Here is a 10,485-nt window from a genome sequence, read left to right as displayed (position 1 = left end):
TTTTGACTAATTAATTAATTAATTTCGAGATGTGGTTTCAGCCACGTAGCCCTGGCTGACCTTGAACTCAAAAGGAGTTAAAGGCAAGCGCCACCACACCTGCAAGCCAGCCTATTCTAGACAGCAAGCTCCAAACCAGTCAGGACCATACAGCAAGACCCCGTCTCAAAAGAGGGAAAGGAAAAAGAAACAAGAGTGGAGAATAAGACACCGTTTGTGACGACTCCATGCACCTGGGTCATGCGCAGGCACTCAGGCACACACAGTGAGCCGTGGCCCGAGGTCCATGATTCCCTGCATCTGGTTCATGCGCAGAAACAGACAGTGAGCTGTGGCGCAGGGTCTGTGACTCCATGCACCTAGGTCATGCGCAAGCACACACAGTGAGCCGAGGTCCGTGCTCTCGGGCTTCTTTACTTTTGCACGTACCATTTAGTGTTGATTATTTACTAACTGTAGTGTTGGGACTGAACCCAGGGCCTTGCACATGCTTGGCAAGGGCTCTGTCACTGAGTTGCACCCCTCATTTTCGTATTATAATGAGTAAAAATAGGCATAACCTTTGTGAGTAGGAAAAGGGCTTTACAAATTTGTGCATTTTGGAAAAGAGAGTGCTGCTGGCCCGCGCCTTCATCTGCCTGTCTCCCTGGTGAATCAGCACCTGGAGTCAGTGCCTTGTTCTCCCAGGATGGAGCTCTGGGGTTGTCACTGGAGCTCTGGGGGTGGCACACAGAACAGCCTCAACACCCCCACCCAGGCGACTCACACTACGCCCGCGTCCTCCACTGAGAAGCACCAAGGTGGCGCACGCAGGGTGACTGGGAACGTAGTGTTCGAATCTTTATTTGGAGACAGAGCACAGCTCAACAGAGGCACAGGGACTCCAGTGACTTAGAGCTGGGCAGGGACAGCCGTACCTGGCGCCTGGGCCACCACCCTGATGCTGTCTTCTCACGGTCTCTTGCTCGCCCTGCACAGGCATCTCTGGGAAGAGCCAGATCCTGTTTGCTCTGGTTTTCACCACCAGGTACCTGGACCTCTTCTCCAACTTCATCTCCGTCTACAACACAGTGATGAAGGTGAGAGCACATGCGCCGGGCTGCGGGAGCACTGGGAAGTTTCAGGCCAGGGCTGAAGCCATCGCACCTGCCTTGCTGCCCAGGGCCTTTCAGGGATGGGTCTCTCAGTACTGTCTCCTCAGGGCCAAGGCGGTCCTTGCACTTAGCTCAGAGGGGTGACTGTGAAGGTCATCGAGGTCGCAAATTTAAATGTGAGGCACGTTGTCATGATACACTCTTGTAATATCAGCACTGGGAAAGCAAGGAGGCAGGAGGGTTTGCTGCAAGTTCAAGGCCAGCCTGGTCTACATACCTTGTTCCAGGGCTACATAGGCTAGACAGTGTCTCAAAAGACCCCCCCCCCCACACACACACATATTCCCTAAAACTAGCCGTAACACAGAATGGTTCAACAAATAAATCAGACGTTTGTTTATTGGATTCTGGACATTTGGTGACTTGATTTGGCCACAAGCGTGTTCTGCCTCTTCTGTGCCAGACTCTTGGGGACATTCAAGGCTCATGGATCCTGAGGGGAACGCCATAGGCAAATGAGAACACTGGTTAGGGATGGGGCTAAGCCAAGTATTAAAATCTTACATAAATTGATGTCTTCTTTTTAAAAAGTTGTGAAGAGTTATCTGACAGAGGATGGCTGGGTAGCACCTCAGAGCGTGTGCGCAGGAGCTAAGGAGTAAACCGAGGTGTGAGTGCTGAGAGATTAACCTTGAGATTAGAGGACAAGCACCCAACAAAAGGCAATAGCCGGGGCAAAGGCCCCTAGAGGCAGGAACAAGCTGGCCTCTTCGGAGAAGCGCTATGAGGCTGAGGCAGTGGGAACCCCGTGGGATTGCTGTAGGGAGAGGGGCCAGGGGGTACTGAGCAAGGAGTGCCAAGGGCTCAAGTCAGTTACAGGGACCAGAGGCTTCCACGGTGCTGTGGTTTGCAAGTGAAGCCATTTTCTCACTTCCTCTGCCATGCCTCATCTCTTTGCCATGGAGTGTTGCGTGCTTTGGGGATGAAGACTCTCACCAGCCCTCCTAGCTCTGAGGCACATACTTCAGAGGTAAGAACAGATTGCTAGTCAGCCAAGTGGGCTGCAGCTGCTCACAAGCAACAGTGTGGGTGACTTGGGCAAAGCTAGAGTTGTACCGCTCCTATTACCTAACATCTGGATGTGAGCAGTCCGTGGTGAGCTTGGCAGTCCCACGGATTCCTAGGCTCCTTTTTAACTCCTTGCTCTGCCGTCCTTAGTGTGGCCAGGACTCGTGGGTATGTAAACTAGACAGTTGTTCAGCAGCGCATCACACTGCTTAGCCTCTGCAGTTGCCATCTTGAAATTCCTAGTTGTAAACAAAGGGCCTCACCTTTTTATTTGGCAGTGGGTCGGTAGGGTTGTGTGGCTGACTAGTCATGCGCACATCTATCCTCAGTTACATGGTTACAAAACAAAGTGTGTACTGTGGCTCCTAAGGCAGATGGGGATTGGTGGCACAGGAAGGTATCTGACAGCTAGGTAAGTTTTTTTTTTGTTTGTTTGTTTTTTTAATAAGATGGTCTTACTGTGTAGCCTTGGGGGCCTGGAACTCACAGAAATCCACCAGTCTTCTAAGTGCTGCAATCACAGGAGCATACCACCGTGCCTGGCTTGATTTAGGTTGGTTTATTTTTCATTTTTTTTGGTTTTTTGAGACAGGGTTTCTCTGTGTAACTAGCTCTGTAGACCAGGCTGGCCTCGAACTCACAGAGATCCGCCTGCTGTTGCCTTCCCAGTGCTGTAATTAAAGGTGAGCGCCAGCACAGCCCAGCTTGTTTAGTTTTTAAAGATTTACTTGTATTTTTTATGTATGCCTGTTTGCCTGTATGTATGTGCACCACATATATGCAGGGTACAGAGGCTAGAAGGCGTTGCATTCCCTGAAACTGGAGTTCAAGCCCATTGTGAGCTAGCTGGGAGCCACACTTGGGTTCTCTGCAAGAGCAGGAAGTGCTCAGCGCCTCTCTCCAGCCTCCTGTTCTTGGTTTGGAAAGAGGATCTTACCACATGATAAAGGCTGGCCTTGAACAAAAAATAAAAAACCAGCAACTTGCCAGGCGGTGGCGGCGCACCAAAAAGCTACGGAGAAACCCTGTCTTGAAAAAAATCAAAAAAACCCAAAAAACCAGCAACCAGCAACTTCAACAAAATGAGTTATAGGGGGCTGAGGCAGGCTGACTTCATTTTTTGAGACAGGATCTCTCTACATAGCCTTGACTGTCCTGGAACTCACTCTGTAGACCAGGCTGTCCTTGAACTTACAGAGATCTGCCTGCCTCCTGATTAAAGGCATGTGCTACCACCGCCTGACACAGAGATCTTTGTGTCTCTGTAGACCAGGCCGGCCTCGAACTCACAGAGATCACCTGTCTCTGCCTACCGAGTGCTGGGATTAAAGGTGTGTGATACTGCCACCCAGCTGGAGAAAGCTTTCTAAATAGAATTTCAAGTGACTGAGATGAAGGATGGTGAGTTCTAGACTAGTCCGAGTGTAAGAAGGTGCAATGAATAAAGATGCCTGCCATTAAGTCTGATGATCTGAGCTGGATACCCAGAACCCATATGGTAGAAGGAGAGAACTAATTACCGCATATTATTCTTTGACATCTATATGCACACCTCAGCATGTTTTTGTGCCAACACACAGAAACACACACACACACTTTCAAAAGACAAAACGAAGAGCTGGGTGTGGTGGTGCACACTTTTAATCCCAGCACTCTGGGTCAGAGGCAGGCAGATTTCTATGAGTTCGAGGCCAGCCTGGTCTACAAAGCAAGTTCCAGGATAGCCAGAGCTGTTACACAAAGAAACCCTGTCTCAAACAAACAAACAAACAAACAAACAAAACAAAAAACCCAAAGCCTGAGAATTCTACCCCGGGATTCCTACCTACTCTGGAAATCCCATTTTGGTTGAGTGCGTTATCTGAAGCCCTAGTTCTGCCTGCTCACGGGTGAAGTGGGAATGTCTTATCTCTATCTTGCAGGGTGACTGTGAAGATTCCAAGAGATGTTCTGGCACACCAAAGGGAATCCTCTGACTCAGGGACATCCTTTGGGCTCATCACTAGTAGGGGGATGTTGTCACCTGTGAAGCATTTGAACTGTGTGAATCTGGGTCTGGGGTCTTACATTACCCTGTACTTAAGAGTCATTGTCTGCTTAGTTCATTCATCTGCAGACCCAGCCTTGTGTGACAGGATGAAGCGTCTAGTCTGGAATGGAATGGAGAGATGGTCATCATTTTCCCTCTCTCACTAATCTTAGCTGGAGCATTCAGAGGAGAGGCCTGCCCATGAATCCTCTTGTAGGGCAGAAGGACTCACACGTCTTCACAGAGCATGTGATTTGATCCCATGCTACAGGTTGTGGTGACAGCATGCCATTCTAGTGACGTTTAAGTGATTGCATTCTCTATGCCAGTGTAATCTAGTGCCAGTGAGCAGCAGTAGCACCACCAGGAAGTTGTTAGAAACGCAAATTCCAAGACTGTCGAGACCTACAGAAGAGATCCTGGGGATGGCATCAGAGAAGCCATTGTGACTAATGCAATCCTCCAGCTCACAAGGCCAGGGGCCCCAGAAACCTATCTCTCTCTCTCTCTCTCTCTCTCTCTCTCTCTCCTCTCTCACACACACACATACATACATCTCTCTTACACACACATGTTGGGGGACCATAGCATATTGGTCCTCTGGGTTACAGAGATCATAGCTTACTTATTATGACCATTAAGAAATGATGTCCACGTCTCCCTAGGTTGTTTTCCTCCTCTGTGCCTATGTCACTGTGTACATGATCTATTGGAAGTTCCGGAAAACATTTGACATGGAGAATGACACGTTCCGGCTGGAGTTCCTCCTGGTCCCAGTGGTCGGCCTTTCCTTTCTGGTGAACTACAGTAATGCACCAATGGAGGTGAGTCTGACCCCAAGGCCCAGCCGTCTGGGCCTGCCTACACCACTCACCCCCATCCCCAGGCAAGGGGCACATTGGCTGAGTCAGAGGTTCCACGGTAAGCTGGTGGTAACCCTGCTTCTGTTGCAGTCCAGGCTGCCTATGACTCAGCAGGCCTGAGCTTCGAGAGACAAGCATCTCTGGAGGTCCTATGCTTACCGACACACTGTGGCCTAAATTGTTACTTATCAACTGTGCAGTCTATTAAAACTATGTTTTATGGACGTTTCCGCTGTGGTAAAACAGACCTTACACACCTGAGTTTGTATTTCCATAGGAGGCAATGGAAAGGTACAGCTACTAAAGTTCAGGCTGGGGACACTGTGAGTAGAGTGCTTGCCCAGCATGCACCCGGCCTTGAGTTCTCTGCCCAACACCAAAAAGCGACAAATGAGTTCCTATACTTGGTGTGGTGAAGCATGGCTGTCACTCCAGCCCTTCCTTGGGAGGCAGTTAACTCAAAGCCTACCTAAGTTACACTGTGACTCTGAACAAGTGATTGTGTGACAAACTGTTCTCTCCAACAAAGTTCACTACACATGGGTCCTCCAAAGCAAGGACCCTCGCAGCCCTCTGCTTCTCTGACAGGTCCTCTGGACCTTCTCCATCTATTTGGAGTCAGTGGCCATCCTGCCGCAGCTCTTCATGATCAGCAAGACCGGAGAGGCGGAGACCATCACCACTCACTACCTGTTCTTCCTGGGACTGTATCGGGCACTCTATCTAGCCAACTGGATCTGGCGGTACCAGACAGAGAATTTCTATGATCAGATTTCCGTGGTGTCTGGAGTAGTACAAACCATCTTTTACTGTGACTTCTTCTACTTGTATGTGACCAGAGGTAGGGACTGGTGCTGTCATTATGCACTCTATGGTATTCCAGCTGATGGGTCAGGGCCAAGGCCCATCCCTTCTGGAGCTTATTTGGATGGGGGAGGCACAGACCAATGGGAACCATATTTGTGCACAGATGAGAACTGGGGACTTTTGACAAACCTGGTTAGGAAATATCTCATGCATAAACTCCAAAATGGGCCTTGGAAAGTTATAAACCTTGAAATGCAAACCAACTAAATTCACACAGGGCTGAGGGGGTTTGCTAGTACATCACCAGAGCATCTGTAAGAAGTCACTTCAATCAACCCAGTAGTTGCCATGCAGGGAGGGTCGTGAGGGTGAAGAGATAGTTCATGGGAGTGGAGCAATGAATTGAAGCCAATTGCTAAAATGTACAACTATGTAAGGAAGGAGCACAGTAGCCAAAATTGAGCCAAAGGGGCATAGAGCCCATGGCTAACCTGAAATCTAAACTTGTGGTAACTTGATCCACAAACAACTTTTAAGAGGCATGGTGTGGTATAGACAGGCTAATGAAACTCACAAAAGGAGGGGATGAAACAATACTTTTCTAAGTATAGCATGACCTTAACTTCATCTTCCTTTTCTTCTAGTCCTTAAAGGAAAGAAGTTAAGCCTACCTATGCCAGTCTGAAGAGATGGGCCACCCTGTAAGGCATCCAGAGCAAATTACTTGGACTGTTCTCCTTGATGACTTAAACAATTGATGTGAATTTGAGCAAAGCACTGGCCGAACTTCCCATCTCACCATCACCATGGATGTAATGAGGCCTCACAATGACGAGTGAATTAAGGAGCAGTTAAGATACCCCCCTCCAAGAATGACCAAACATTGCTCCTCTGACTAGAGGAAGGCTCATGCCAGGGAACAGGCAGATACATTCCAAGATCCTTCCTAGGTCAGTGTGGAACAAGACCCTGGGTGTGTGCATGTGTTGTCACTCAATTGGCTTCCACACTGCAGCTTAGACTCATCTCAGTTGCCTAGGTGGATACCGTGACCACCCAACTGTGATTCAGATTCTTGTGCCAAGACCTACCATCAACCCCACTCTCCCCTCCCTCCCAGTTTGAGGTGCTAATTAGGATGCTTAGTCAATCTTCCAATATTTTCTAAGTTTTGATGTAATAAAAAATTCACACCTTTATTGTCAATTGTTTTATTTATACCTACAAAAGAAAACAATATGGTATCAAAAGGACAATTTACAAACTAAGAATAGTAGTAACATAGCTCTTAGCATCCTGTGCCTTAACATCACACCTACAATTCAAGTCTCAATGACAGGAATGTGTTCAGAGACCAGCAAATGCATTAGCAGAGCACTGATCCCAAGCAAAAGCCACCAACCTTTTAGATGAGAAGTCTGCACAATGAATTGTTCAGGAGGGGTAGGGAGAAGCAGCCCACAGCTTAATACTGAAGCCCTTTCCTTAAGTGAGGAAGGCAATTACCCCACCTCAGAGGGCGTGCCTAGGCCTGTTCTGAGAGAACTCAAAGGACAGACAAGAAGACAGAAGTCATTTGCACTAAATAGGAAAACTGCTAGTTTTCTGCCGTACCCAGGCCAAAAGAGCTCATGAAGTAGTAATTCGGCTGTTAATTTATCTGGATTATGCTTCTGGTGGAAAAGGGAGGTAAACAACCTAGCTACTGCTTCATCTCCAAAGGCATTAACAGAAAGGGTGTTTTTTAAGAGCTGCAGTAGCACAGGATAGCCCATGGTATGATGCTTAATAAGTAAATCTGAAGAAAGAAGTATCTGTAACAGGCTGGTCAGTGTCCATGATTAGACACTTCCTTTTGGTAGGGTGAGAGACAGACAACATACACTTTGGTTTCAAGCACAGAGCAGGGTTGCCACACATCTGTGCCCACCACTCCCCCAGCTTCATATTCTGTAAAATAATAAGAAAAACAAAAGGATGCCAAGCGTTCACATACATATACCCAACATATGCTGACAACCTACCTGTTGTGTCGCACACTGAATCCTACTTTCAGAGCCCTCAAAACCATCCCCTTTCTCTTCCTGAAGGAAACCTCAAGTGTATGGTTACGACTTTTACAAAGCAGCAAGCACTCTGAGGGCACAGCCACGAAATGAAGTGGAGCCTCCTCCTGTACTGTGAATGAGCAGCACAGGTAACAGCAAAGGAAAAGACCCCGCCATGTGATGATCTCTCACAGGTGCTGGGGCCATCTACTGTCCCATCCTGTTAGGGGACACAAGAGCAAAATTCTTTTCAGGTACATCTGTTGCTCTTGGATGTTTCAGGAAGAAAACAGTTAACAAAGGGATGGACAAACCCACCTTCCCACTGCAGAGTAAGGGGGACCTGGGCTCTAGTCCTCCAGAGTGCTTCCTAAGCACTACCTACCTGTGGAAAGCTGAGTGCAAAAGGATGCCGAGGACGAGTGCCTCCAGCTGCTATGAAACACCACAGAACAGGCCGTGAAGTCCTGCTCAGGAGAGCCTGGCCAAGAGGGCAGAGCAGCCCACGAGCCACCCTAACTCTAAAAATACTGAATTTAAGAGGACGATCTGCCCATTTGGATGTCATCATTTATAAAGGCATTTTGTACACCATAGACTCAGCTGCTTAGGAAGCATCTGCTACTCACTGATGCATGCTTCCTGCTCGTAACTATTTGGCTAAAGAAATCAACTTTTCAGATGGTCCCTAGTTATATGGGGAGCAAAACCAGGCAGTCTCTACCCAAATGCCAGTCTACCCAGCAAACAATGCTTTGTAGTTTTTCTAAACTTAAAAATGACTGACAAGTCTTAAAATCCACCACGCCGAGTAATCTAACTTCAGTAACTTAAAACCCACCATGGACAACACACATGAAATTCCTCTTGGCTTCTCCCAGTAAGGAGAACAACAGCCTGAAGCACAGATGCTGCCATCTTCTGCAGAACACTCCATCCTTCCCTACCCTCCCTCCCAACAATAAGCAGGCTCCAACAAAAGCGCCTAATACCTTTAAGATGAAAAATAGCTCAATATCCTCAACATGCATTAAATCGGGGGAAGAAAATGTTTTCTAGTCAGTTATATATATATATTTCCGTACAAAATCTGTTATTACAGACTGGATCTTTTGGGTGGGCAGAAGAAACCTGGCAGTGAATTTTAACTAATCTGCATTAAAAAAAAAGATAAACCACAATGGTTGGGAAAAGAAAAATTAAAATGGCTATAAGGTAAAAGAATAGACAGTGTTCCTTTAGATGTAATCTGCACGAGTCACTCCCACCAAGCAGCTTCATTTACGAGAAGGAGGAGGGGGAGGAGGGGGGGGAGGGTACTGGTAAGCAGTCTGCCCCATATAGCCTATCATATTGGTAGCTCCTGGAGGCTGTGCAAACTGCTGTGACATCAGTGGCTGTGGCTGCTGCCCAGATCGGCCTATACCACTAAACTGCTGACTAGAGCTCTGGGAGCTCCTCCCAGTTGAGGTGGTGCTACTAGCCCCGTATGTGCCAGCAGCATACTCCTGGGCTGTGTAGCCACTGGTACCATAAGCAGCTGCCCCATAGGTGCCTTGGGCATAGGTGTATTGGCCTGCTTGTGCCCCAAAGGCAGAATTTGGGCTTCCATAGCCACTGCCATTAGCATAACTGGCTCTATCGGTTTCACTGCGATCCCGGTAGCTTGTAGAATCTCTCCGGCCACCATCCTTGACCCCTCGAAGCCTCCGGTCACACTCATCCTGATACATCAGATTGGGATTGTTGGCTGAAGAAGTAGTCCGGTATCGAGAGCGACCTCCTGATGGGAAGATAAAGGTATCTTTAAAGCCAGCATGAGATCCAACACAAACTAAACATAAAAGGGAACAGAAATACTCAACACATCTTCAGTGTCAGCAATGCCAGTCTTTAAGCTAATATTTAACTTGGTGCCTTTTAGACTCTTCTTGAGGGCAACAAAAACAATCTATTCCCCCCCCCCATCAGTTTTCTGAGAGAGGGTTTCTGTTTAGCCCTGGCTGTCCTGAAACTTGTTCTATAGAAAAGGCTGGCCTCAAAGAGACATGCCTGCTTCTGTCTCCCGAGTGCTGAGATTAAAGACGTACACTACCACCCTGAAGCCAAAAAACAATAAACAATCTTCGCACACCAGGAGTCAAGAGCTGAGTGTATCTCACAACAGTGGATCAGTTGTGTGTTAGCTAATATTATGCTATGAAATTACATAAAATTACCAAATTCTCCACATGCAAAACTGAAAACTCTAGTATAACTAAGAAGCAGTTTAAAGGTATCAAAAAACCAGGCTTTGTGTATCGGTTAAGAGAAAGGGTCTAACCAAGCAGTAGTGGCACACTCCTTTCATCTGAGCACTCAGGAGGCAGAGGCAGGCAGATCACTCTGAGTTCAAGGCTAGTCTACAGGGTGAGTTTCAGGACAGCCAGGATCTGTTTCACAGAGAAACCCTGTCTCAAAAAAAACAAAAACAAAGAGAGACAGGGTCTAGATACAAAGCTCAAACTGTACCTAGAAGTCGCACCTGGCCTTAGATCCAGGTCAAAGCAAACACCACACCATCCATCAGTGTGTAT

General features: G+C 47.5%; 2 protein-coding genes across 2 annotated transcripts in view; one reads left to right on the top strand and one right to left on the bottom strand.

Moving 5' to 3' along the window:
* The window catches only part of Kdelr3 (KDEL endoplasmic reticulum protein retention receptor 3), an 11,792-nt gene extending 4,792 nt beyond the window's left edge, over window positions 1–7,000 (top strand). The window contains exons 2-5 of the mRNA XM_005354198.3: window positions 979–1,079; window positions 4,857–5,015; window positions 5,643–5,895; window positions 6,506–7,000. Coding sequence (XP_005354255.1) covers window positions 979–1,079; window positions 4,857–5,015; window positions 5,643–5,895; window positions 6,506–6,546 — 554 coding nt within the window. The 3' untranslated portion in view covers window positions 6,547–7,000. The remainder of the gene's footprint in view (window positions 1–978; window positions 1,080–4,856; window positions 5,016–5,642; window positions 5,896–6,505) is intronic.
* Window positions 7,001–7,060: 60 nt separating this feature from the next.
* Ddx17 (DEAD-box helicase 17) overlaps window positions 7,061–10,485 on the bottom strand; it is a 21,374-nt gene continuing 17,949 nt past the window's right edge. Inside the window, exon 13 of the mRNA XM_005354288.3 lies at window positions 7,061–9,692. Coding sequence (XP_005354345.1) covers window positions 9,187–9,692 — 506 coding nt within the window. The 3' untranslated portion in view covers window positions 7,061–9,186. The remainder of the gene's footprint in view (window positions 9,693–10,485) is intronic.

Source organism: Microtus ochrogaster, chromosome 15, assembly GCF_000317375.1.
Source record: "Microtus ochrogaster isolate Prairie Vole_2 chromosome 15, MicOch1.0, whole genome shotgun sequence".
NCBI classification, from domain to species: Eukaryota; Metazoa; Chordata; class Mammalia; order Rodentia; family Cricetidae; genus Microtus; species Microtus ochrogaster.
Note: the sequence above shows the minus strand (reverse complement) of the source record. Positions and strands in the feature narration are given on the sequence as shown.